General features: G+C 46.1%; 1 protein-coding gene across 3 annotated transcripts in view; it reads left to right on the forward strand.

The window, feature by feature from the left end:
- Positions 1–1319: 1319 nt before the first annotated feature.
- The window catches only part of HMCN1 (hemicentin 1), a 314549-nt gene continuing 288413 nt past the window's right edge, over positions 1320–27455 (forward strand). The window contains exon 1 of one of the 3 annotated variants that reach the window (XM_077928329.1): positions 1320–2268. In XM_077928329.1, coding sequence (XP_077784455.1) covers positions 1920–2268 — 349 coding nt within the window. In that variant the 5' untranslated portion in view covers positions 1320–1919. The remainder of the gene's footprint in view (positions 2269–27455) is intronic. The other 2 variants (XM_077928326.1, XM_077928327.1) reach the window with 2 other exon arrangements.

The raw sequence follows: 27455 nt of genomic DNA on the forward strand, positions 1-27455 counted from the left end.
ATAAGAAGTTCCATCATTTATAAAAGCATAAATATGTGATGTTTCGTTTGCTGCACTTGCAAACCTGACGGACGTTGGAAAAATGCTCCTCACCACTTGACAGATGATATAAATGACTGGCTACCCAAGCGGTTATTTTACATGTACACTGTGGCACGTTACCCCTTTGTGGGTCCTGCACCAAACCACCAAATATCCTTAGAACAGGAGACAATAAGAACAGCATCTTTCCCTTGTCATTACACCTCTGAAGTATTGGGTTCCGGTTCATATTGGGTCTAAGAATTGTCATAACTTCATGGTAAGAGGGTTAGTGGCCAATGCTTTCTAGACCAGGGTTGAGGAGACTGTGGTAACCCAACAATGTACAGTGGGTTAGAGACGCTTCAGGTTACAGACGCTTCAGGTTACAGACTCCGCTAACCCAGAAATAGTGCTTCAGGTTAAGAACTTTGCTTCAGGATGAGAACAGAAATCGCATGGCGGCAGCGGGAGGCCCCATTAGCTAAAGTGGTGCTTCAGGTTAAGAACAGTTTCAGGTTAAGAACGGACCTCCAGAACGAATTAAGTTCTTAACCCGAGGTACCACTGTATGTGGGGGAACTCCAATCCTTCCTGAGGACTGGTCATGCTGTCTGGGGCGGATGGGAAATAAAGTCCAGGAAGATCTTGACAAGTTCACCACCCATGGGGACTATACAGTACTGGTCTACATGGATCATTGACTGGATGCAAGGAATCTTCCTATGTTCAGCAGCAGGGGAAATGTTTAGCATGGCTGCAGAGAATAAAGAGGGAACAACGTACCTTCTGATTAAAAATCGAATCTGCAAAAAAAACAAAAAAAACAAAAAAAAAAAAAAACCCAACAACCAACCCAAAATGGATTTATGAAAGCCAAATGCATTTTGCAAAGGGGAAGAAGGCTTGCGGGCTCCAAACTGCCATTTGTAGCAGCGAGCACAAATGCAATCAGTGCTCACCGTGTCCTCCGATCTCAGCCAAAACCTCTCTTGCTGCGAAATATCACAATATAGGCAGCGGCAAGGGAATCCACCATATGCCTTTTGGAGTGTGATTTTCTCTACCAAAGAATCTATGCCTGGTTGAGCTCAAATTACTGGAGGCGGGAAGTGGGGCGGGGGGGGGGGCAGACTCTCTAGTGGCAAAAAGGATACCCATTGCTTTAAGTGTATTTAAACAATCTCTGATAAAAGGAAGCAGGGGAAAGGTGCCTCCTTCCCTGCCCCCCTGCAAATATTTCCTCCATAACTGAATCACAACCGTGCCTGTGTTTTCATTACTGCATATGAAAGAGATTTGCCTTGAGTGCCTTTGCGGCACTTGTGTGACCCTAAATACCATTTTCAACAAGTCACCCTAAAAGGGGGCCTAGGAGGCAAAGGTGGGGAAGTGGGGCAGACCAATGAGAAGGCGAGCTGGGCTGAGCATCCACTCCTTGTTGCCTCAGCAGCAGCAACAGCAGCAGCAGCAGCAGCAGGGAGAAGCCTCAGTTTCTAGCCAAAGACTCCCTTACAGCAGCCGAACTTTTGGAGAGCCTCTGCCTCTTGCCAAAGAATCCAGAGGTGGCGGCGGCGGCAGCGGCAGAAGTAGCAGCAGCTGCACAGGGGACATGAATTGGACTCTCTCTCCCTTCGCTTGGCCAGAGGCTGCCAAAACTCTTGCAGACAAGTAGACTGGGGAAGGGAAGAAGGGAAGAAGAACCAGCAACTTGCTAGCAAAAAAGGAAAAAGGACTGCCTCATTCCCCTTGCCTCTTTCTCTCTCTACCTCCCTTGAGTCTGTGAAAAGTGCTTTGTGCAAGATAAAAAAACCCAAGAAAAGGGGAGGAAAAGGACTTTTTGACTCTGCTGCTTTGCAAAAGGAAAGATCAAATGCAACCAGACGGGATCCTTTGTGATGCTTAGTGTGGAGGAACTGAGCGCATTGCTTAGGTACCCTGGAGGAGGAGGAGGAGGAAGAAAAATGAATTCCCATCACAATGTCCCCCTGAGGGCATCACTAGCTGTTGTTCTCCTTTTTTCTCTTTGCTGCGCACAAGATGCTGTGGTAGAACTGGAGCCTCAGACCACGGATGAAGAGATCCCGGAGGGAGCGTCTACCTTGGCTTTTGTGTTTGACGTGACTGGCTCGATGTATGATGACTTAGTTCAGGTGATTGAGGGAGCGTCCAAAATTCTGGAGACCTCTTTGAAGAGACCCAAGAGACCGCTTTACAACTTTGCACTGGTCCCTTTTCACGATCCAGGTAAGACGATGCTTTTGAGCCTCCTTAAATTGGGCGCTGCATGCAAACACACACACACACACACACACACACACACACACACACACACACGTGTGTACATACTGAGGTGTATTCAAGTCTAAGGGGGAAATTTTCTGGGATTGCCTAGCAACTTTGACTTAAAATGGCATGAACCAATACCACATTTCCCACACCTAAATTAAAATGTGGGTTTGGGGGACGCTTGACTTGTCTACCCAGAGAGACCGAAAAGAGCAGGGACACAAGTGGAATCATCTGAGGATACATAATTTTGGAAGGTCTCTATCAGATGCGATTGGGGCTGCAGTCCTGTACATGCTTACTCTATCAGATGCGATTGGGGCTGCAGTCCTGTACATGCTTACTAGGAGTAAGTCCCATTGAGCTCAGTGGACTTACTTCTGAGTAGACATGTGTATGTTCACACTTGATCACTTCTAAGGTAGAGATGGTCAATGGATTGCTTGCTCTGAAACACAGTGATTGAAAGGAGCCTTTCTCATTTAATTAATGCATTTCTTTCAGCGCACTTGTGTTCCTAAGCACGCCTCTGCTGCACACACAAATGATTGTTGTCAAGAGCAACAAACTATAAAAAATTAGTTTCTGCCGCTCCATTTCCATTGAATTTTCTGCTGGAATAAAGGGCGAGTCTCACGCTGTGCCTTATTGAACCAGCCCAGTACTTGGAGGTGTTAACTGCAAGCTGTGCTGTCTATGGAGAATGAATGGCATTCATGAACTGCTTATAAAGCACGAGGCACATTTTGCAAGAGTTTCTATAGTTCTGATTTATCCTTGAAAACCGGATGTACATTCCTCTATACAAAAGGTAATAACCCTGGGCCCTGCAGGGGACCTATGCGCACAAGCTCCAAAAACCCTGACCTTTGACCCTCCATGCTTGCTGTGTTGTTGCGTTTCAAATAAAATGTTTGTAGGATGCAATGCAGATTTTATTGCGGCATGCTTCAGTTGCGCTGCTCCTCCTCCTCATCCCCCCCACCTCTGCATTCCTCATCCTCTCTGCTGTTTATATACATATTCTTCCTGTTTCCTCTCCCACTCCCAAGCATCTGTTTTCTATCCCCTTTCTTGGGGCTTTCTCCTCTTCCATTGTCAAAAGTCTCCTGGTGACCCCACAAGGAAAAAGAAACCTGGATTCCCTAGCCTGAGGCATGTGGCTATTCAAAGCAGAGAGATCACTTCAAGCCACAGACTTTTTAAGTGTTTAAAAATCTGACATAGCTGCTTCTCGTTTCACCTGAGGCAACACTCCTCCTCAATGCAAACATCTGAAAATGGTTGGGGCATTGAGGAATCCAGTTGTTCCCAGCTATTACTGCTGCTTTTGTTTTTAAATCGTTAAGGAAATTTTTTTTTTAAAAAAAAACAACCCTAGGAAAATGCTTATCTGTGATTGGGGTGATCATTAACAGTCATATAATCGCAAACATTTCCTGTTTCCCCCGCTCCCTTAAATAAATAAATAAACCCCCCAAACGGTTTGCAACGCCATTCCTCGCCCGTAGGGGGCATGGCACAAAAGGAGCATGGCTTGGTATGGGCACATTGTCCTCCTGTTGCTTCATGAAAGGCATCAACATATTTAAAGGCAAGAAACTGCCGTTGCAGTGCCGCACATTCCATCAGAGGGTCTGAAAAGGTGGGAGAGATTTTGACAGCAGGATCCTAGGCACGTTTACTCAGAAGTAAGTCCCATTGTCTTCATGGGGCTTACGGTCAGGCAAGGATACAGCCTGCCACTCGAACTGTGTCAGTTTAGGTCACTGGCTATTTTAATTTTATTTGTGTCGCTCTATGTTTATTAGCTTTGCCAACCAATCTCAGGATGCTTAGGTGATTAGCCACCAGACTTTTAACTAGGGTAACTGACAACAGTGAAAGTACTCTGCTCATCGCCCAAATTTCATTGTGCCTTTTTGTGGCACCAAAGTGAGGTCATTGTTCAATTTATTAAACCAAACCCACCCCTCATAGTCCGGAGTAGAGGTCATCCCTGACACATTTCCACCCCTACCTCCCACCCAAATCCAAAATAGCTTAAACAATAAACATGTGTGCCTTTAATACTCAAACTGACACGAATTAGCTAGCAAGCACATGCCCACCGCTGGCCAAGATGTGTGCCCACCCAGAATTTTTGCTGGCTAGCATGAGAATGACCAATGTCTCACAACATGATTCATCAACAAGATGTTTTAATCTGCATCAGTGATGTTTTCCCAGCATTTAGACTTCATTGCAATAAATTTCAAATATTAGAAAGAGTCTTGCGGCACCTTAAAAGCTAGCGATTTTTTGTGGCATAAATTTTCTGGAGGCATAGATGTGTTAACCTTTAAGATGCCACAAGACTCTTTGTGACCCCCCTCCCCTTTCTACAACACAGACACTGGCATTTACTATGGGAAGAATTTGTTGTAGCCCTGTGTGTGTGGGGGGGGTGTCATTTTGTCAGCTTAAATGTTTCAGTTGGAACAACACACCCTCTCCTCCCTCTGCACACTGTTCTGTTGGTTCTCCTAGGTCCATCGGGGTCCATCTGGGGGTGGGACATGGGTGATGCATGGGCAGAGCAGTGGCGGAGCGAGCCGTCCATAGGGGCAGGGCAAAGGGTGGGACACACCGCAGGGCCTCCAGAGTCTGCCTGCCTCCTCCCACTCAGCCGCCCTGCAGCTGGGGGAGAGGCAGTGGGCGGATCATTTGGGCAGAGCCGAGCCTGTAGTGCGCCCAAGCCACCGCGTCTCTCCCAGGAGAGAGCCAGTGTGGTGTAGTGGTTAAGAGCGGTAGTCTTGCAATCTGGGGAACCGGGTTCACGTCTCCGCTCCTCCACATGCAGCTGCTAGGTGACCTTGGGCTAGTCACACTTCTCTGAAGTCTCTCAGCCCCACTCACCTCACAGAGTGTTTGTTGTGGGGGAGGAAGGGAAAGGAGAATGTTTGCCGCTTTGAGACTCCTTAGGGTAGTGATAAAGTGGGATATCAAATCCAAACTCCTCAGGGGCGCTGCAGGCCCTGCGGTGAGTGCCGCTCGGCCTTTTGTCACCCCCCTCAGTGGTGACACCTGAGACAGACCGCACTCATTCCTCCATTCCTCTGCCCCTGGGGCAGAGGAGAATGGGGGAAGCTCCACTGCACTAGTGGAAGTCCTTGCACAGACTTCTGCTGGACAGACTTGTTAGTTGAATCTGGCCCTAGGTGCTTGCAGCTGTTTGCATTTCCGTGTAATTTGCGTAGTCCGCATGATACGATCCTCAAACAACAGCATTCTCAATGCTTTCCCCCTATAAATCTGAGTTTGCAGGATATGGGGATAATCCACTGCGCTGGGGTTAAATCGGGATCCAAACAGTGGCCTGTGGTCAGTGGACTTAGGGCGACTAGGATAGTCCACTAAATGTTCCTGGTAAATTAGATGATTGAGGTAAAGGTAAAGGACTCCTGGATGGTGAAGTCCAGTCAAAGGCAATTTTGGGGTTGCGGCGCTCATCTCGTTTTCAGGCCGAGGGAGCTGGCGTTTGTCCACAGACAGCTTTCCGGGTCGTGTGGCCAGCAGGACTAAACCACTTCTGGCGCAACAGGACACCGTGACGGAAACCAGAGTGCACGGAAACGCCGTTTACCTTCCCGCCACAGTGGTACCTATTTATCTACTTGCACTGGTGTGTTTTTGAACTGCTAGGTTGGCAGGAGCTGGGACAGAGCAACGGGAGCTCGCTCTGTCACGGGGATTTGAACTGCTGGCCTTCTGATTAGCAAGCCCAAGAGGCTCTGTGGTTTAGACCACAGCACCACCCGCATCCCACTAATATTAAAGTATTAAAGCTTGCTGCATCCTTCCCAAAGCCCAGGAAGTTTCTGCCTGGCTGAGGGAGGTGTGATGCTCTTGTGGTTCCAAGAGTCCTTCCACAACCTTCCCAAAGCCCGCCCAGCCCAGGAAGCTTCTGCTCACCTTGGGGAGGACATCATCACTCCCACAGTCACCCTCGCAAGCTGATGCCCCTAGCCCTAACTGTTCCCCTACGAAAAATTTCACTGGATCCAAACCACACCACTTGGGAGTGCAGATGGTGTGTTTGGGTGGATGAATCAATTCTCATTTTCTGCTCCACCCCTTTCCACACCCACCCCTTCCTCAGTGTTTTCGTTTCCTTTCTAACCATGCTCATAACTATTACTGGTGTGCCCCTGAACAGAGGGATCCATCCCCCCCCCCCCCGGATCCCTCAGATTTGCACAAAACCAGAACACTACACAACCAGAACACTGACTTTGTTCTTTGGCACATTTCTTGGGCAGGAAGGGTTTTCCCCCCTTTAAAAAACAAACAAAGTGTGCCTGTAGCTATCGACATTTGTGACCTATTTAATCTGCATAATGGAACCAATGAATTAGGCAGGGACAAACACAAAGAGCAAGGCCTACTACTGGTGTAAATGAGAAATGCCAAAGTTGTTCTTCATATACCAATTCGGATATGTGTGGGTCTGGTGTAATTTGAATATGGAAAAAGTGGATTGACAGTTACCCCTTTGGAAATGTTCAATCTTAGGTGTGCCAGGCATTTTTAACCAGGAACATGAGGGTCTTAGATTGGAACTTAGCCTAAGGACTGAAATTGAGTGAGCTTCAGAGGTCTCTTCAGAGACAAGCTGGAATATGAGTGTGCAGTAGGGCTGCCAGCTCATCTCCGGATAAATGCTTTCATTCTTTTGTTTGCTTGCGGACCAAGGACGTTTTCCTTTTTTTAGCTGCCCACCTGGGAATAAATGGCTTTTGTATATTGCTCCAACTGACAAAAACTGTTGGGCTCTGCTCTCAGACCTGCTCTGTATTATCCGATTTGCTTGTGCGCCAGGGCGCATGCCTGTGGACTTGAATCTTACATGTTGTATTTATAGAAATACAAATCTAGGGGGAATTAGCAATGTGGGTTCAGTAGCAGAGCACATGCGGTTCATGCAAAAGGTTCCAGGTTCAGCTTCCAGCATTCTTCAAGTAGGACCGGGAAAGATCCATATGTGGAACCCCAGAAAGCTGCTGCCAACCCGTGTAGACATTACTGAGCCACATGGAACAATGGTCTGACTCAGTGTCAGGTAGTTTCTTATGAACCTATCAACTGATCTTTACCGGAGATGGTTGCATGTCTTAGATGTTGTTACAATGGACAAAGTTGCCTACTTTACATCGGGGAATGTAGCAACACAATTGTTAGATTTAGAAAAACAACATCGCAGCTCATTGGCTCCAATTCTATGGGGCTGAGGACATCTCACCCCACCATATATTGGGATGGGGCTGAGCCCCCCATACGGGGGGGCAGGCTTTGTTGTGCCTTGCTGCAGTGGGCCCTGTCGGGCCACATTGGGCCTCACCATGGTTGCGGTGGACCCTGCCAGGCCTTCCCACAAGTGTGATGGGTGCTGTTGGGCCTTGCCAGGCCTCCCCATGGCTGCAGTGGGCCTCATGTCCTCCCGCCATGTGACATCACAAGTGTGCATTGTATGCATGACATCATGTGCACATGACGGCCCTCCCCCCAAAGTTGGGCGGAACCTGGCACCATTGTTACAGCTTGAAGTGCTGATAAAGAAGTAGGGAAGAGCAAAATCATTGTAATATATCATGCAGGTTCTTCTACTTCTTTAGCAATTGCTTGTAGCCAAGTAAGATTGTCTTCCATGAACACAGTTTTAACAGTGAGTCCATAAGTGACTGTGGAGGCCAATTCTGGATCCACATGTGCTTCCACAGTGGGGACAGAGGGTTCTGGGCAGGAGTTGATCATGGTGAGGGTTTGCCAAGTGTGCCTTCCTCTTAGCACGTTTCTCCATTTCATCTTGACTTTGAGCGTCTTCAACGCCCATGACACCTTTGGTAAAGGCTGTTCTCCCATAGGAGCGCTCGCAGGCCAGTGTTTCCCAGTTGTCGGTGTTTATACTACATTTTTTTTAGATTTGCCTTGAGAGAGTCTTTGAACCTCTTTTGTTGAGCATTACGCTTTCCATTTTTAAGTACAGAATAGAGTAGTTGCTTTGGAAGACGATAATCAGGCATCACACAACATGACCAGTCCAATGAAGTTGATGTTGACGAATCATTGATTTGACACTGGGGGTCTTCGCTTCTTCTAGTACACTGACATTAGTTCGCCTGTCTTCCCAAGTGATACGTAAAAAATTTCAGAGACGCCGTTGATGGAATCTTTCAAGGAGTTGGAGATGGCATTTATAAGTGATATACGCTTCACAAGCATACAGTAAGGATGGTAGTACAATAGCTTTGTAAACAAGCATTTTGGTTTCCCTGCAAATATCCCAGTCCTCAAACACTCTGCACTTCAATTGGGAGAAAGCTGCACTTGCAGAGCTGAGGTGATGCTGGATTTTGGCATCAACGTTGGCCCTTGTGGAAAGATAACTGCCCAGGTAGGAGAAGTGATCAACATTTTCCAACGTTACACCACTGAGTTGAATTTGGAGAATGCCCATGTATATGAATACGAGGCAAAGTCTTGAAGACCAGTTTAGCAGTGGACAAACTGAAAGAAGCGAGAGAGTTGAAACACAAAATTACTGTCCTGCTGTTGAATGAACACAGGAGAACTGAGAAACTGTCACATGTTGGTACTTCATTATGAATGGGCGAGAGTCTGCATCTAAGGATCAGTTGCAGTTCTTTGGGGATGTTGGGAGAGGTGAAACCCAGGGTCGTCCTACCTGGAGACAATGATTGCCTCCAACTTTAGAGAGGTTGAGGTGCTTCCTCGTGCCTCCTTTAAATCATCTTTCACTTTTAGATTTTATTTTGGGTTCTAGTGAAAGAAGCAAGGAAAACAAACACATTTTGCTTGAAAGACACTGGCTGGTGCCTCTCCATAGTGGAGACCTGGCTAATCGCCCCCCAAAGAAAATAGCAAACATGGTGCAAAGGCTAGGGACCAAGAATCAGGATGCAACAAAGAGATCTAGGGTTAAAGAAGCTGAGCTCTTCCACCAAAGTAAAAGTGCTGGAATGCTGTGGGCATCTGCTTATAGGAATGGGTTATTGGTGGACATTGGCCTACATTTGAAAAGGAACTTCTACTGAGGTCTGAGAAAGGGTGCAAGGGTACATACATAAGAGGAAGGCACAGGTAATAGATGATCATGGGTTGTTGTGGAGCCACCTCTGTTAAATTTCCCACCAGAGGAAGAAGGCAAAGTCTCACGAGCATCTTGTTTTAATAAGGTGATCTGGCCCTTGCTGAAAGGGACAGGCTTAGATTTCTCAAGAAATGCAAAAGAGGGTATTTGTTTTAATCAAGGCAAGATATGCTCCCCGGAGGGAATTTGATTTGCCTGCAGAAGACGATTAACGGCTGAATTGTGAGTTATGTTTTCATTAGATACGGTACTGGGTTCCAGAAATCTCATTGGGCATATGCGACCGGTTCCTTTTTATGGCTGGCAGCATACTGGCATCAGAGCTGGCTACAACAAAGGGCCCTTTCAGTGTTGGCTCCGGCACAAGGACAAACAGCACTCATGCTGATTCCTCAGAACAGAGCCAAATTTTGCATATAGTTCTGGGCATGTACAGAGTTCCAGCTGAACTGAGTTCCTTGGTAACGTATTCCTGGTACTGATGGTATATCGCTGCAGCAACAGGAGGAGGAGGGGAGGTCAGTGTATGAGGGTGGTGTGGGGGTACAACAGCAACGGGTGGGGTAGCGGTGACCATCTGAGGTCTGGGGATGCCTTGTGGCAGACTTGGGCATAGTGAATAGACCAGAGTGAGCTAGCTTAAAATTTACACTCATTCGGGAAGTGTGACGTTGTTTGTGTTACACTTGCTTCTTCATTCCTTTCTCTGTTACCTTCGCCATTGTCACCCTTTAGATTGCAGGCTCCACAGGCAGAGATCTGCTTTATTGCTGTTTAACAACAACAACAACAACAACAACAACAACAACAACAACAACAACTGAATACTTATACCCTGCCCATCTGGCTAGGTTTCACCAGCCACTCTGGGCGGCTCCCAACAGAATATTAAAAACACGATAAAAAATCAAACATTAAAAACTTCCCCAAACAGGGCTGCCTTCGCATGCCTTCTAAAAGTCAGATAGTTGTTTATTTCCTTGACATCGGACGGGAGGGTGTTCCACAGGGCGGGCCCCAGTACCGAGAAGGCCCTGTGCCTGGTTCCCTGTAACCTCACTTCTCACTGTGAGGGAACCGCCAGAAGGCCCTCGGAGCTGGACCTCAGTGTCCGGGTTGAACGATGGGGGTGGAGACGCTCCTTCAGGTATACTGGGCCGAGGCCGTTTAGGGCTTTAAAGGTTAGTGCCAACGCTTTGAACTGTGCTTGGAAACATTTTACTTACATTATTCTGCAAATATATGTGTAACCATAATCGTGGTCACAAAGTCCTCACAAATACCTGTGGCCCTCCAGATGTTGTCGTACAGAACGATGGGAGATGTAGTCTGGGAACGCCCGGAGGGCCAGAGGTGTTCTCTGATGTAAAGTGAGAATAGCTTCCAGCTGGTGGGGACGGGTGTTACTTAAGGACAAAGATGTTCCTTGCAAGATGTTCACGTCTCGCCGAAAATTAATGAGCGCTGGCAAAGGGAAACTTTGCATCACAACAAAATTTCCAGAGATGAAAGGCTGCTGTTGCTTGGGTTTTGTTTTGGTTGCGACTTTGCTTTCTGACCTCCCACTAATTTAGCCAACATTTGTGTCAGTGGGAGGAAGAATTATGCAGAGGATGTTAAAGTATCGGCAGCCCACTCTCCCAAGATGCTGTTAGGCCTGCCGCAGTGTGACTTTCTCAAGGCGGAAACCGGCTGCAAATAACGTCAGCTGCGCTGCTCAGCATCACGAAAGAAAAGCGACCGTTTCCAAACTTTGTCAGTTATTATTCTTCATTTAAAGTATTTTTTATCGCACTCTGCAGCCACATAAAAGGCTCAGAGAGGCTCAGAGAGCAGCTTTTAATCACAATGCAGATAAAGTCTTTCACGATTATGCCTATATTCCAGGGAGGGAGCAGGGCAGCGAATGCGGGTTATGGGTTGCACCAGGCCTTTGAAGCAGCACATTTTTTTGCGAAAGGGAGGGGGGCAGTTAGTGCCCTGAAGTGCCATCCATTGTTCTGAACCTCCCCTATCCTTCCATGGGGAGAAGAGACGGGACGACACCAAAAGAGATTTTAAGAAATGCTATAGGGACTCAGGTGGCGCTGTGGGTTAAACCACAGAGCCTAGGACTTGCCGATCAAAAGGTCGGTGGTTCGAATCCCCGCGACAGGGTGAGCTCCCGTTGCTCGGTCCCAGCTCCTGCCAACCTAGCAGTTCGAAAGCACCTCAAAGTGCAAGTAGATAAATAGGTACCGCTCCAGTGGGAAGGTAAACAGCATCTCCGTGCGCTGCTCTGGTTCACCAGAAGCGGCTTAGTCATGCTGGCCACATGACCCGGAAACTGTATGCCAGCTCCCTCAGCCAATAAAGCGAGATGAGCACCGCAACCCCAGAGTCGGCCACGACTGGACCTAACGGTCAGGAGTCCCTTTATCTTTTTATATGTGACCAGAACCGTGTTCGCACAACCCACCCATATACAGTGAATGATGTGTGCATGAGGAAGTGAGGTTGTGGCAGCAGCAACTGCCCTGTGTGTGGGCTGCGCATACTGCTGTAAACATAATCTGCCTTTCCCCCCCTTATGGGTTATCCAAGAGCCCATATAGAGTCCCTGCTTGGGTTCTCTGTTGGTAGGAGAAAATAACGGAGGCCAACCAGAAAATATTGAGAATCAAAGCAGCTAGTAAGCCTGATCTTTATTCAAGGAACTGTTGCAACAGGGTGCTCCCCTCACACGCAGGAGAAAGAGCAAAGGTGCGCCTGCCCTTATGTAGACATTTTAATTTCCCTGCCCTGGAGCTCAAGACCACCCCTCCATACATCATACATACATCACAGAAGGGGTGTAACCCAAGACCATTCCCCACAAACATCATACCTACATCACAGAAAAGGTGGTCTACAACAGAAATTTGAATGTTGTTGTTTTTCCTGTCTGCCAGGTTATCTGATAATGCCTTATCTGATTGCCTTTCCTGGTAGCCTGCCCATTCCTTTGAAATGGTGATTACCCAATTCCTGCCCTCCCTCCTTGCAGAGAAAACATTTGGTCAGTTTGGGAGTCAAAATGGTTTCAGGACGGTCTTCCTGTGCTGCTCCAGACATGTGGTCCACATATCTATGTTTGTGCTTGGTTGGTACATTTATGAACATTTATGACATATATAAGAGCTTAAATTTTTTATTACAATACTAGGTCAGGGGACAGACCCTGAAAAAACAGACTCAGTGACCACATGAGCATTATAGGGCGTGTTACAGGATGCGGGTGGCACTGTGGTCTAAACCACTGAGCCTCTTGGGCTTGCTGATCAGAAGGTTGGCGGTTCAAATCCCTGTGATGGGGTGAGCTCCCGTTGTTCTGTCCCAGCTCCTGCCAACCTAGCAGTTTGAAAGCACGCCAGTGCAAGTAGATAAATAGGTACCTCTGTGGCGGGAAGGTATACGGTGTTTCCATGTGCTCTGGTTTTTGTCACTGTGTCCCGTTGCGCCAGAAGCGGTTTTGTCCTACTGGCCACACGACCCAGAAAGCTGTGGACAAACGCCAGCTCCCTCAGCCTGAAAGCGAGATGAGCGCCGCAACCCATAGTCGCCTTTGACTGGACTTAAACGTCCCAGGGTCCTTTCCCTTTTCCTTTTACTATAGGGCTAAATAGTTATAACAGCACTTGGGGATTCAAAAAGTACTTGGGTTAAATTAACATAATTTAGTTTTGCTTGGTAAGCAAAATGTGTGTGCAATCGCACAGAAAGAATTAAAAATGATTGCCAAGTACAGTGGTACCTCTGGTTACAAGCTGAATTCATTCTGGAGGTCCGTTCTTAACCTGAAACCGTTCTTAACCTGAGGTACCACTTTAGCTAATGGGGCCTCCTGCCGCCGCTGCACGATTTCTGTTCTCATCCTGAGGTAAAGTTCTCAACCCGAGGTACTGCTTCTGGGTTAGCGGAGTCTGTAACCTGAAATGTTTGTAACCTGAGGTGTCTGTAACCCAAGGTACCACTGCACTTACAGTTATATTATTATTAATTATTTAGCATTACCTGACATTTTTGGAAGGCAAAATTAAAATTCTTTGGTTTTCCCCAAGCATAGTTTATGTGCTTCTTCGTCAGACCTCCAGACCGGGCATGCTAAATGTTGTCCAGTCGCAACAATCGTGGCACATTGGAATTCCTCACACCCAAAAACATATTTTAAAGACTGGAGAAATTTGCAAAAATTAAGTTTCACCCTCTTAAAGTGACACCCCCTAGTGGGCCAGCAGACATACATTCACATGCACAGGGAGATCTGTGCAGGCAGGGAACGCCTGTGGCTTGGGGCATACGACTTTTAACAATAAAATATACAAATATAAACCATATAGAACAGTTGCAGCCACTGTGGCAGCAGAGAGTGAGTGAGGCACCTGGGCCTGGCTGCCAGGTTTTCTGGTTCCAGGAACTACGGAGAGCATGGAAGGTAAATACAGTGGTACCTCGCAAGACGAATGCCTCGCAAGACAAAAAACTCGGAAGACAAAAGGGTTTTTTTGTTTTTTGAGCTGCTTCGCAAGACGATTTTCCCTATGGGCTTGCTTCGCAAGACGGAAACGTCTTGCAAGTTTGTTTCCTTTTTCTTAACACCGTTAATACAGTTGTGACTTGACTTCGAGGAGCAACTCATAGAATGCGGTGTGGTAGCCTTTTTTTTGAGGTTTTTGAAGACTTTGGTGATTTTTGAAGCTTTTCCAAAACTTTCCCGACACCGTGCTTCGCAAGACGAAAAAAATCGCAAGACGACAAAACTCGCGGAACGAATTAATTTCGTCTTGCGAGGCACCACTGTAATAACTTTATGTGTGTGTCTTGTGTTGATGTGCCGTCTTAAGAATGTCATATATGTGTGTGTGGAGACTTGCAGCCAGGGGAAGAGGAAGGGAAAAAAAAAAAGAGAGCTCAGAGGTCAACTGGTATACATTTTCCAATCAAGGCTTTGGTATTGGCAAGCATGAAGTGTTTTGGTTTTGAAGGAGACGTATTCACGAGAGGAAATATTGGGAACACATGTTTATTAGAGCCCAAATGGTAAAGGCTGCAGTTGTTGAAAGAGGGCTATGGTGTTACTTGAGCCTCCCCGGGATACTTCGATAATTGGCAATATTCTCCGTGAGACTTGTGTGCAGACTGGAGCTCTGTGATTTCTCCGTTTGATTTGGTCTGACTCCTCTGCCGATTTGCCTCGCAGAAGACGATGCCTCTTATCCCTGACTTTACAATCCCGTGTAAGGTTAATTGACAGCTGGTGGCAGTGGCTGGAATTTCCTGTTTAAATGTATTGTTGTTTAATTTAGCTGATTATATAGGTTTTTTTTACAAAAACAGATTTGACGTTGGCTGTCTGCTAGCGTAGTTATTCGATAACTAAGTTTGTCAGTTGCTTGTCCAAAATCTGGATTTTGTAATTGCAGAAAACTTCTATTGCTGCATCCTCCTCTCTCTCTCTCTTTAAATGTTCATAGGACTGTTCTACTAAACGGCTTTGAACCTTTCACACATTATGCAGCGGCAAACCTGGGTTGGAAATAGATTTGAATGGGAGCCCCGGCTAATCCCGGCTCTCAGATGTGTCTAACAAAGCCTCAATTTTATTTTTTAATCAAAAGCAGCCTTCAGAGGTTGCAATCTTCAGCCTAGCGGTAGGAGAAGGAGAGAAAAATGGGTTGCTTAACTCTTTCTGCACTGGCTGTTTTCCTTCTGGTCAGTTCCCCACAAATCCCTGAAAGAACCCAAGGAATTTTTGCCATTGCAAATTTGAGCCCTGTGAGGTTGAGGGAGGTGAGAAACTTGCTTTCTTTCTTTATGTCCTTCCTTCCTTCCTTCCACTCAAACAAGAAGGCTCCCCCCGCTGTTCTTCATTTGTTTAAAAAGCCTTGTGTGTAATGTTTTCAGGTGTTTTCAGATGTTCTTCCTATATTTAAACGCTTTAAATATAATTTCATTTCATTTTTAATGATATTGTTTTGTCTCTCAGTTGTTTGCTGCTCTGGGCTCCTTTGGGAGAAAGGGAATTAAATAAATAAATTAATAATATATTGCGAAACAAACAAACAAATTGCCGTTTCCCCTCTGCCAGGGATGAGGAACCCGTGATCCTCAGAATGTTTTTCGACTCCAGCTCCCATCATGGCAGGGGCGCCAACTTGAATAAAATATTGCAGGGGCCCAGATAAGCCCTGCCCCACACAATGGATTGCAAGACACAGCGCACACACACCCTTTGAATGGCAATGCCCGTCAACTTGGTGGGGCAGCCCCCTCAATTTTTGGGGGGTGGGTGAAGGGATTTCAGCCCCTAAGAGTTGGCTCCTATGCCTCATGTCTGCTCTAAGTCTATGATAAGTATTCTAACAAACATAAGCTTGTCCAAACTTCTTGCTCAAATTTTGCATTTTCGGGTCTGCAATGAAATAATAATAATAATAATAATAATAATAATAATAATAATAATAATAATAATAATAATAATATATTATTTGTACCCAGCCCATCTGGCTGGGTTTCTCCAGCCACTCTGGGCGGCTTCCATAGAAACCAAAGATACAGTAAAATATCACAGATTTAAAACTTCCCTGAACAGGGCTGCCTTAAGATGTCTTCTGAATGTCAGGTAGTTATTTATCGCTTTGACATCTGATGGGAGGGCGTTCCACAGGTAGGGTCTCAGCCTGCGTACCAGGTGGAGTTGGTAGACAGCTGCCCTGGATACAGAATTGACCTGCGCCTCCATGGACAGCTGTGAGTCCAAAATGACTCCCAGGCTGCGCACCTGGTCCTTCAGGGGCACAGTTACCCTATTCAGGACCAGGGAGTCCTCCACACGAGCCCGCCCCCTGTCTCCCAAAAACAGTACTTCTGTCTTGTCAGGATTCAACTTCAATCCATTAGCCGCCATCCATCCTCCAACCGCCTCCAGGCACTCACACAGGACCTTCACTGCCTTCACTGGTTCTGATTTAAAAGAGAGGTAGAGCTGGGTATCATCTGCATATTGATGGACACCCAGTCCAAACCCCCTGATGATCTCTCCCAGCGGCTTCATATAGATGTTAAAAAGCATGGAGGAGAGGACAGAACCCTGAAGTACCCCACAAGTGAGGGCCCAAGGGTCTGAACACTCATCCCCCACACCACTTTCTGAACACGGCCCAGGAGGAAGGAGCGAAACCACTGTATAACAGTGCCCGCAGCTCCCAGCCCCTCTAGATGGTCCAGAAGGATGTTATGGTCGATTGTATCAAATAATAATAATAATAATAATAATAATAATAATAATAATAATAATACTTTATTTATATGCCAACCATCTGACTGGGTTACCCTTCACTCAGTTTGGATTTCTGCTGTTCCTTCCTACAGGATTACTGTAGGAGAAGGCGTATTTAACATCTTGCTGAGGTTCTGTCAAAGTTCAAGTTGGTCAAGAAAGCAGGATGCTGGAAGCCAACAGCTAGCTATGTAGTTGAGTCATATCAGGGAAGTTTGGGTTTCTTGGACCAACACAACCAAAATGAAGGAGAAGGGGTGCACCTCATGAGGACTGGGGAGACTCATTTTCAAGAGGGCTTTTGAACTAAATCCTGTGAGGGAAGGAGGCAAAAGCCCAGAGCTGAGCCCAAGTATTAGGGTCAAAAAATGTATCTGGCAAAGGAGGAAGGTGCAGGCAGTGGATTGTCCAGTCATTAGCAGGGAAACTGGAACGGTGACACAAGGAGTATGGGAATGGCCTTGCAATTTTAATATGGGAAGGTAAGTACATGCTGATAGATATAATTGATACCTGATAGAATGATAGTCATGATTGGAATATAGCGATTTACAGTGGTACCTCAGGTTAAGTACTTAATTCGTTCCAGAGGTCCATTCTTAACCTGAAACTGTTCTTAACCTGAAGCACCACTTCAGCTAATGGGGCCTCCTGCTGCCGCCGGAGCACGATTTCTGTTCTCATTCTGAAGCAAAGTTCTTAACCTAAGGTACTATTTCTGGGTTAGCGGAGTCTGTAACCTGAAGCGTATGTAACCTGAAGCATATGTAACCCGAGGTACCACTGTATTGGAATATTTGGGACACGCTATGGCGCTGTGGTCTAAACCACTGAGCCTCTTGGGCTTGCCGATCAGAAGGTTGGCGGGTCAAATCCCCACAACGGGATGAGCTCCCATTGCTCTGTCTCGGCTCCTGACAACCTAGCAGTTCGAAAGTATACCAGCACAAGTAGAGAAATAAGTACCACTGTGGTGGGAAGGTAAATGGCGTTTCCGTGCACTCTAGTTTCCATCATGGTGTCCCGTTGCTCCAGAAGCAGTTTAGTCCTGCTGGCCACATGAGCCGGAAAGCTGTCTGTAGACAAACACCGGCTCCCTTGGCCTGAAAGCGAGATGAGCGCCGCAACCCCATAGTCGCCTTTGACTGGACTTAACCGTCCAGGGGTCCTTTACCTTTACCCATAGCAATTTAAGTGTATACATTTTTCAAAAAGCAATAAACCCAGCAAAAAGAGAAGGGAGTAGTGTTATATGCATGCATGTGGATATTCATGAATGTGAAAGTGTTGAAAGAATCTGGGGATGAGTAGAAAGAGAGAGAAACAACCGTGACATTGTTGTGGCAGTATACAGCATACAGGCTTGCCCAGCCAGTTGGAAGACAGGGATGATGCTGAAACAAAACTTTCACAGATGTGAGCCATAGTAGGAATGGACGATTTCAACTAGAAGCCTAATTCTGCTCAGAATAGAATGATCAATGCATTCTTGCCTTACTTTGCTGAAAACCTCGGATGGTGGAGGAAGGAACAAAATCTGCTATCCTGGACTTCATCCTGACCGGCTGTTCGAGTGAACCTTGGGAGAAAGTGACCAGGGGTCCTTCCAGACTGTCACTATTTTGGGGTGAGAGTCAGCCACATGCCAGCAAATTAAAGTAGTGCTATTGTAGTTGATAGGTCTTGCTCAACAAACTCACTTCCCCCAAAGACCATTTTTGTGTGTGTGATAAGAAAAGTGTGCAGGAAAGTGTGCAATAACACTTGCTTTGACACAGCATTAGATAGATAGATAATTTATTTATTACGGTCGGAGACCAGCTTATAAAACACACTTGGTGCTACATTCTCAGAAAGAAAACAAACAGTGCAATGTACAACAATAAATTTAAAATTTATAAATGCGATAAGCATATAGACACTTAAAACTTTAAGATAAGCTACCGCATAGATATGACCCAGAGTCACCCATGGAACCGAATTTGGGGATTTTCTTCACGAACTAGTTTGAGTCGGGGGATGGTCTGCGCATACAGATCTGTACACAGAATCTGGCGGCCATTCGGGTCGTCTTATGATCTTTGCCTAACAGGAAAAGGTCGAATTTTTGCTTTTCTAGGAGGTCAGCAAGCCTCACCAGTAGGAGATCAATGGTCTTACTACATGCCTCTTCATAAAAGGGACAACTAAAGAACAAGTGCTCTGGGCTTCCTATCTCCCCCAATGAACAGGCGCAAAGTCTCTGAGCACATGGGACTTTTTTAAAAGCTTCTTCCAGGATCAGCGAGGGCAGAGCCGAGCTTCTGGCAAGTGTAAAGGCCCTTCTAGCATTTTTGGATACGAGAAAGAAGAAATATGCTGCCTGTGCGGCTATATATCTCTCAATTTCTCCAGTTTTATAGTCGGGGCACCTTGAGCAGTCCTGTTGTCTCTCGGTGTCTATGATTCTTTGCCTGACCGTAGCTTTTGCCTGGCCCAACCCCGGACTTAGAAGGGCTTGAGGGACAAAACCCAGTTTCTGAAGGGTCTTCAGGACTGCTGCCTGCCAGCCTGACTGGAACTGGTCTCAAAGGACCAGTGGGGCTATTCTTCAGGAGAGCAGATTCAATGTCAGCCATTTTTAAATTGATGTTAGGCAGATATAAGCCTCCACTCTCATCATCCCCATTTCTAGTCTAACCCAATGTGTTTGAAACGCATCTGGGGACTTGTAGGAGAGCTCTAAGGAGTTTAGATTGAACTCTCGACACAGCATTATCTAACCTCCGCAGAAACAAATCAGAACAAATGCTTATTCCATAGGCAGCATGGCCAATGGTAGTTGTAGTTTGAAACATCTGGAGGGCACCAGGTAAGGGAAGGCTGACGTGATGTAATAAGGCAGTATGGAATCCATTTGTCATTTGATCTTTCCTTTAATGGCTTAAGTGTTGGCATTGCATTGATGGATACTGCTTAAAACTGCCTGGTCTCCTTAAAAGTTCTTCTCTATGTCATTCTATCTTTTTAAACTGGTGCTGGCGGCATTCCAGGAAGTAGTTTGAAACCAGAGCTGAAGTCAAGGAATATGGCACTGGCACTTGAAATCTTTAGTCGTCGTTGTCATTTTAGTACAAGAAACCGTTCTTTTAGGCACTAGTTTCCTACAATGGGGGAAGCATTTGGGGGAAGAGGCCTTGAGCTCTGTTTAAAATGCTTTTTCAGGGCAGCAATGCTGCAGCCTGAAATTGCGCGAGAGCGTGGCAGCCATTTTGGCTGCTGTACTCTTGCGAGGGGAAAAAATGGGTTGTCCCAGTTCCCCCCCAGGGCGGTTGATGGGTATGAAGTTGGGAGTTGTCGTCCGTAATTTCTAGAGGGCATCATATTGGCTAGCCTTAATTTAGACGCTGAAGAATTGATGCTTTTGAATTATGGTGCTGGAGGAGACTCTGGAGAGTCCCATGGACTGCAAGAAGATCAAACATGTCCATTCTTAAGGAAATCAGCCCTGAGTGCTCACTGGAAAGACAGATCCTGAAGCTGAGGCTCCAATACTTTGGCCACCTCATGCGAAGAGAAGACTCTCTGGAAAAGACCCTGATGTTGGGAAAGATGGAGGGCACAAGGAGAAGGGGACGACAGAGGACAAGATGGTTGGAGAGTGTCCTTGAAGCTACCAGCATGAGTTTGACCAAACTGTGGGAGGCAGTGGAAGACAGGAGTGCCTGGCGTGCTCTGGTCCATGGGGTCACGAAGAGTCGGACATGACTAAACAACTAAACAACAACAACCCTTTAAAAAAAGGACTGGGCAGTCTTATCAATCAGTATTAGCCATGGTTGCGAAATGGGAACAGAGACAGCATACGATGTCAGATGCTTTTGATGTGTACAGTGGCTTTAAAATTGGATGGAGGCTTTAGGTATGTGGCTGACTCATTTAGTGCTGTCTTTGTGTGTGAAGGATGGCTGTAAGGAAAGCACAGCTTATGGGTAAAAGAAATGTGGAGCCCCTCACCCTTCTATCTCTCTCTCCCCCCCCCCCCACTGCACCTTTAGTTTGGCCTTCCCTGGGAGAGAAACTTCGCAACTGGAATCCTGCCATACTGTTCAAATTAGAGTCTTGGAGGGCCAGGGGGAGGGTTAAATGTAAGCAGGAAGCCCATTGTAATTTTCATGCCTCGGACATTAGTCCATTTTCATGAGCTGCAGTTTCAAAGTGTCTCTGGGGAAGCTGAATATCACTGAAACATTTCCTGAGTTCTCTTAAGCCGCACAATGGTATGTCGAAAATTGTTTTTGCAAGAGAATTCTGCTCTCTTGTATAGTTTGCTAGGTTGTAATGCAGTTCACTCGGTGCGCTATTAATTGTTTTTGGAAAAGGAAGGGGGAAAGAAGTCATTTGGGGAGAGTGAACTGGTCTCTTGTTTCACAACACTCAGGCCAAACAGAGCTTAGAAGCTGCTTTATTCATTAAAAGACACATTTCTAAATAGATGGTGGCTTTTTAGCAGCCAGTTTGCACATGCAGGTTTCCCAGATCTGTTTCTCATTGTTTGATGACTTGACCTTTGAGGAGGACTCTCATGAAAAGCCTTTTGTTTTGAGAGAGATGCGAAAATCCTATAGGTGGTGTTAGGCAGTGGCGTAGCGTGGGTTGTCAGCACCCGGGGCAAGGCAAGTAATTTGCGCCCCCTAGCCAGGTAGGGGCAGAGAGCTGCGAGTGCGAGCGCCCCCCCCAGATGTTGCGCCCAGTGCGGCCGGCCCCCCTGCACCCCCCACGCTACGCCACTGGTGTTAGGTCTGTGGCAACTCACTCACACATGCAAATAGCTACCTGGTGCTGTCATAAAACCTTCAAGTGAGCCTGCGTAGGTGAACCAGGTTGGTCACCCCCAGACTAGAGGTACCGAATGAGGGAAGGATGGCTTAGAATGGCTCTCATGTACTTGTTCTGATCCCGATTCTCCTTTCCTCTAGTCTGGGAGGTACTGGGAGGTACTGGGGGTACATAGACAGGGTACTAGGAAGGGATGAGAGGAACCTGGTTCGATTCTGCAAGGTGCTTGAGTGACCAGGCTCCTGCCTGTTATAAGAAAAAACCCCTGCTCCTTTTCCCTTATGGGGTACCCAAGTGCCCATATAGAGTCCTTTTGTAGGTTCTCTATCGGTAGGAGAAAATAACAGAGGCAAACCAGAGAATATTGAGAAGCAAAGCAGCTAGTAAGCCTGATCTTTATTAAAGCGGTTTCAACAGGGTGCTTCCCCCCCCCAGGAGGCAGGAAGAGGACCCCCAGGACAAAGGTGTGCAAGCCCTTATATAGACTTTTGAACTGCCCACCCTGGAGCCCAAGACCACCCCTCCATACATCATACATACATCACAGAAGGGGTGTAGCCCAAGACCAAGACCCCAATACATCATACATACATCAGAGAAGGGGTGGACTACAACAGAAATCTGAGTGCATTGTTTTTATCCTGTCTGCCAGGTTACCCGACTGGATTACCTGGGCATCCTGGCCACTCTTTTGTTATGATAACTACTCAGTTCCTGAATCCAGGTCACAGGCTCACCCTATTCATATCTTAAATGTGCCCTTGAGACAGGATTTGTGAGCAAAGAGACAATGGGGAGGCTCCCCACTTCCTTTGACCTTGCAGATAAATATTTGAGGTCATTTGGGAGAGACAAAATGGTTTCAGGACTTTTTTCCGTGGGGTTTCAGACAGGTGGTTTATACATTTATTATATCTATCTATCTGGGGGGTGCGGGTGGCGCTGTGGTCTAAATCACAGAGCCTAGGGCTTGCCGATCAGAAGGTTGGCGGTTTGAATCCCCGCGATGGGGTGAGCTCCCATTGCTTGGTCCCTGCTCCAGTCAACCTAGCAGTTCGAAAGCACGTCAAAGTGCAAGTAGATAAATAGGTGCCGCTCCGGCGGGAAGGTAAACGGCATTTCCGTGCGCTGCTGTGGTTCGCCAGAAGCGGCTTAGTCATGCTGGCCACATGACCAGGAAGCTGTACGCCGGCTCCCTCGGCCTGTAAAGCGAGATGAGCGCCGCAACCCCAGAGTCGTTCGCGACTAGACCTAACGGTCAGGGGTCCCTTTACCTTTACCTATACAGTGGTACCTCGGGTTACAGACGCTTCAGGTTACAGACTCCACTAACCCAGAAATAGTACCTTGGGTTAAGAACTTTGCTTCAGGATGAGAACAGAGATCGTGCGGCGGCGGCAGCGGGAGCCCCATTAGCTAAAGTGATGTTGCCTACTGCCAGGCTATTGATAGCAAAACATGGCTGACAATAGACAAGTGTTTTGATTTTCCAAAAGTGTGTTTTTCTTTATCTTAATTTTTTAACGTAGTTTTTCATGTTTATTGGTTTTTATATATTTTAATGTAAACAGCTACATGAAGCTTGCCTTAAAAGCAGTGTACAATAAACATATAATGAAAGAAAGATCATATTATGAATAGATGATTTACATCAGTGACATCTTTATGGCATGATGAAGGCAAGCCGTTGGCCCAAATGTAGAGAAAACTTGAAAACCAGAGAGCAGTGACGCCACAAATAAACCTGTGTTTTCCCATTTCTGCCCTGCGCTCTCTTACTATAACCTCTGCCATTGCTGTTATATTACTCTATAGCACCTAGAGAACAAAGCTACACCCTGTTCCAGCTGCTTCAGGTTTAGCTGAAGTTATGAAGTTCAGTTAAACTTCATTTCTTTGGGCCTTTCTTATGTCTCGGTTTTATGTCTATTAAAAATGTGTGCATTTAAAATATGAGGTGTTTATGGTCAGGGTTATTGGCCAAATATAATTTACATTAGTCATCTTTCAAAGAAACACTCTAGCTGTAGTCGGGAACAAAAATCACAAAGGGAATAACACCTTTGAGGCATCAAAGTTGAAGCGTTTCCTTGGAGTAAATTGCCTGAAGGAAGGGGCTATATAACTGCCACTCCCCAATAGCTGTGAGGGCCCGAGGGGTTAATGTATTTTTCTGCTATTATCTTAGGTTTGGAGAACTAGCCTGCGTCGCAGGATGTCTTCACTTAACATGTGCAGGGAACATCTGGAATCTCACCCATACGTGTTTTCGTAGCCACAGTGGATTTATTAGTAATATTAGTATTGGCATTAATCTAGCGCCTGGAGGCTCCAGCTACAATTAACGTCTTTTCTTTTCTCTTTGGTATCGTACATGCACAGTGATGAGGCAATTGCTTTTCATTGGTGAGATTTATCGGGCAAATGCACACATTTGGATCCGAAAGTTCCTTAACAGCCCAGGCTGGGACTTAACGGCGTATCAAAGAACTGAGACTCGCCGTAAATATTGGGCTTACATAATTGTGCGCAAAATTCATTTTCGGATAAAGATGGGGTTGGTTTTTTATTTTATTTTATTGGAATTTTATTTACAACATAACATAACCCCACCCCCACCCCCATACACAAATCCACCCTCATTAAATGTGAATATAACATACAGTGAGCATAACATATTATACAAACAACGAAATAAAAGACTTCCTTTATCCTGTATCTGGACTCCTCATTTACTTCTTATAAACTGTTTCCTTTATGGATAATTATTAAGATTTTTCTAATTATAACTTAAATATCCACAAAGTCTCCTGCAGACATGAATCGAAACAAGTCCAGGCAGTGGCGTAGCGTGGGTTGTCAGCACCCGGGGCAAGGCAAGTAATTTGCACCCCCAAACCCGTGGATTTGCGCCCCCTAACCCGTGGATTTGCCCTAACCCCAGATGTTGCGCCCGGTGCGGCTGGCCCCCCCCCTGCACCCCCCACGCTACGCCACTGAGTCCAGGTATGTATTTTAGGACACTGTTTTGTGACGTATTCTCTGCATTTCCCCCATGCTTTTAGAAACTCTTGTCTAGTGGGATCTCTAATTGTTTCTGTTAATCTAGCCAGTTCAGTATACTCTAACAGTTTATCTCGCCATTCCTTTTTTGTTGGCACAGTTTCTTTTTTGCAATTAGCAATTAGGATTCTTGCTGCTCCTGTGGCATAGAAGAATATTTTCTGATCTTCTCTTGCTATACCTGTGACTGTTATCCCAAAGATGGTTTTTTTATTCCATCACTGAAAGATGCTCAGGTAACAGGGCAATTGTGCCAGATGTGATGAAGGACAGCAAGAGTGAAGAGCACATTGGCACAATGGCTGCCTAAAGGTTTTCTTATTTTGATGTAAATGTACAGTGGTGCCTCGCAAGACGAAATTAATTCGTTCTGCGAGTTTTTTCGTCTTGCGAATTTTTCGTCTTGCGAAGCACGGTCAAGTCGCAACTGCACCTCTTCAAGCGGTTTTAAGAAAAAGGAAACAAACTTGCAAGACGTTTTCATCTTGCGAAGCAAGCCCATAGGGAAATTCGTCTTGCGAAGCAACTCAAAAAACAAAAAACTCTTTCGTCTTGCGAGTTTTTCGTCTTGCGAGTTTTTCGTCTTGCGAGGCATTCGTCTTGTGAGGTACCACTGTATGGGTTAAAAGCCTCTCGATACAGGATTAGAGTTCAAGAATTTATCACAGAACAATCAGAATATAGTGGTAACTTGGGTTACATACGCTTCAGGTTACATACGCTTTAGGTTACAGACTCCGCTAACCCAGAAATAGTGCTTCAGGTTAAGAACTTTGCTTCATGATGAGAACAGAAATCGTGCTCCGGTGGCGCGGCGGCAGCGGGAGGCCCCATTAGCTAAAGTGGTGCTTCAGGTTAAGAACAGTTTCAGGTTAAGAACGGACCTCCAGAACGAATTAAGTACTTAACATGAGGTACCACTGTATTGGAGACTTTCACTCAATAAGAATTACTGAGAAGAGGTAAAACCTGCTTATGTTTCATTCAATTCTGTGGGAGTTACATGTTTCACTTCATACTGAAGTGTCCTTAGCAGAGGAGTAATGTCAACATACAATGGGACACTGCGATCTTAGACCCTTCTCTTGGCATCCAAGCTCATGTGGAGTTTGAGAAATGTCTGCCATGTTTGCACAATCTGCCTCCTTCTCCCTATTTTGGAGGGCTGAAATATTACAACATTGGTTGCATAGATAGGGCTCTTCACGATGACACACCACATCAACTATCAGGTACATGGAGGTCACTCATAGGACTCAGCTGCAAATGAAACGTTTTAAATGTGTTGAAAAGTGCAATATACAAAAGTGACACTAGATAGCGAGAGTGAGCTATGCAAAATTCAATGTATTTTTCAAAACTTTTTTTTAAAGCATTTTCACAGCGGTTTTTTATATGTGTGTAGATTCCACCTATGTGAGGCTATCCTTGGGCCTAGTCCAGACTTTCCACCTGGTGCAAAATGCTGTGGCCAAACTCTTGGTGGGTGACTACCACATAACTTTTGTACTTAAAAGCCAACTTCAATGTTCTTTGATTAATTTACAAGCCCCTTAACAATTTGGGTCATGCCTGACCCGTGTCTGATCACTGAGGCTGAGTCACTGTTAGTAGGTGTTATCCGGTAGAAGCCATGCATTCAATATTGTTGGTGTCGATCTATGGCACTCCCTTTTGGCTGAGATCAGAGAGGCCCCCAACTCTGTTGAACTCCTATTAGCTGGTGTATTTCATCTGGCATCGTATGTGAGTGTTCCTGATTTTGAGGGTTAAATTTGGGCAGGTTTTACGCTGTTGTCCTATTGCATGGTATGGTACAGTGGTGCCTCGCAAGACGAAAATACTGTATTTTTTGCTCTATAAGACTCACTTTTTCCCTCCTAAAAAGTAAGGGGAAATGTGTGTGCGTCTTATGGAGCGAATGCAGGCTGCGCAGCTATCCCAGAAGCCAGAACAGCAAGAGGGATTGCTGCTTTCACTGCGCAGCGATCCCCCTTGCTGTTCTGGCTTCTGAGATTCAGAATATTTTTTTTCTTGTTTTCCTCCTCCAAAAACTAGGTGCGTCTTGTGGTCTGCTGCGTCTTATAGAGCGAAAAATACGGTAATCTGTTCCGCGAGTCTCTTCGTCTAGCGGTTTTTTTGTCTTGCGAAGCAACCCTATTAGCGGATTAGCGCTATTAGCGGTTTAGCGGTTTAGCGGCTATTAAAGGCTTAGCGGCTTAGTGGCTAAAAGGCTATTAGCGGCTTAGCGGCTTAGAAAAAGGGGGGGGGGAGCGAAAAAAAATCGCAAGACTCGCAAGACGTTTTCGTCTTGCAAAGCAAGCCCATAGGGAAAATCGTCTTGCGAAGCAACTCCAAAACGGAAAACCCTTTCGTCTAGCGGGTTTTTCGTCTTGCGAGGCATTTGTCTTGCGGGGCACTACTGTATATAAGTTACTGAAATATAAATAAAAAGCAGTAGGGCAGGTAGCCCCGAGGGCAGCATAAGCACAAGTCGTATGTGTCTGGACTTTGCTAGATGTGTTTATAGACCTACTGCTTTCAGTGGAACTAGAGTTCCTAATCCTTTCTGGATTTCGCCAACACCTTAGACCATGGGTAGGCAAACTAAGGCCCGGTGGCTGGATCTGGCCCAATCAACTTCTAAATCCGGCCCACGGACGGTCCAGGAATCAGCGTGTTTTAACAGAAGTAGAATGTGTCCTTTTATTTAAAAGGCACCTTTGGGTTATTTGTGGGGCATAGGAATTTGTTCATCCCCCCCAAAAAAAATATAGTCCGGCCCCCCATAAGGTCTGAAGGACAGTGCACCTGCCC

The sequence above is a fragment of the Podarcis muralis genome, chromosome 5 (assembly GCF_964188315.1).
Source record: "Podarcis muralis chromosome 5, rPodMur119.hap1.1, whole genome shotgun sequence".
In the NCBI taxonomy this organism is placed as follows: Eukaryota; Metazoa; Chordata; class Lepidosauria; order Squamata; family Lacertidae; genus Podarcis; species Podarcis muralis.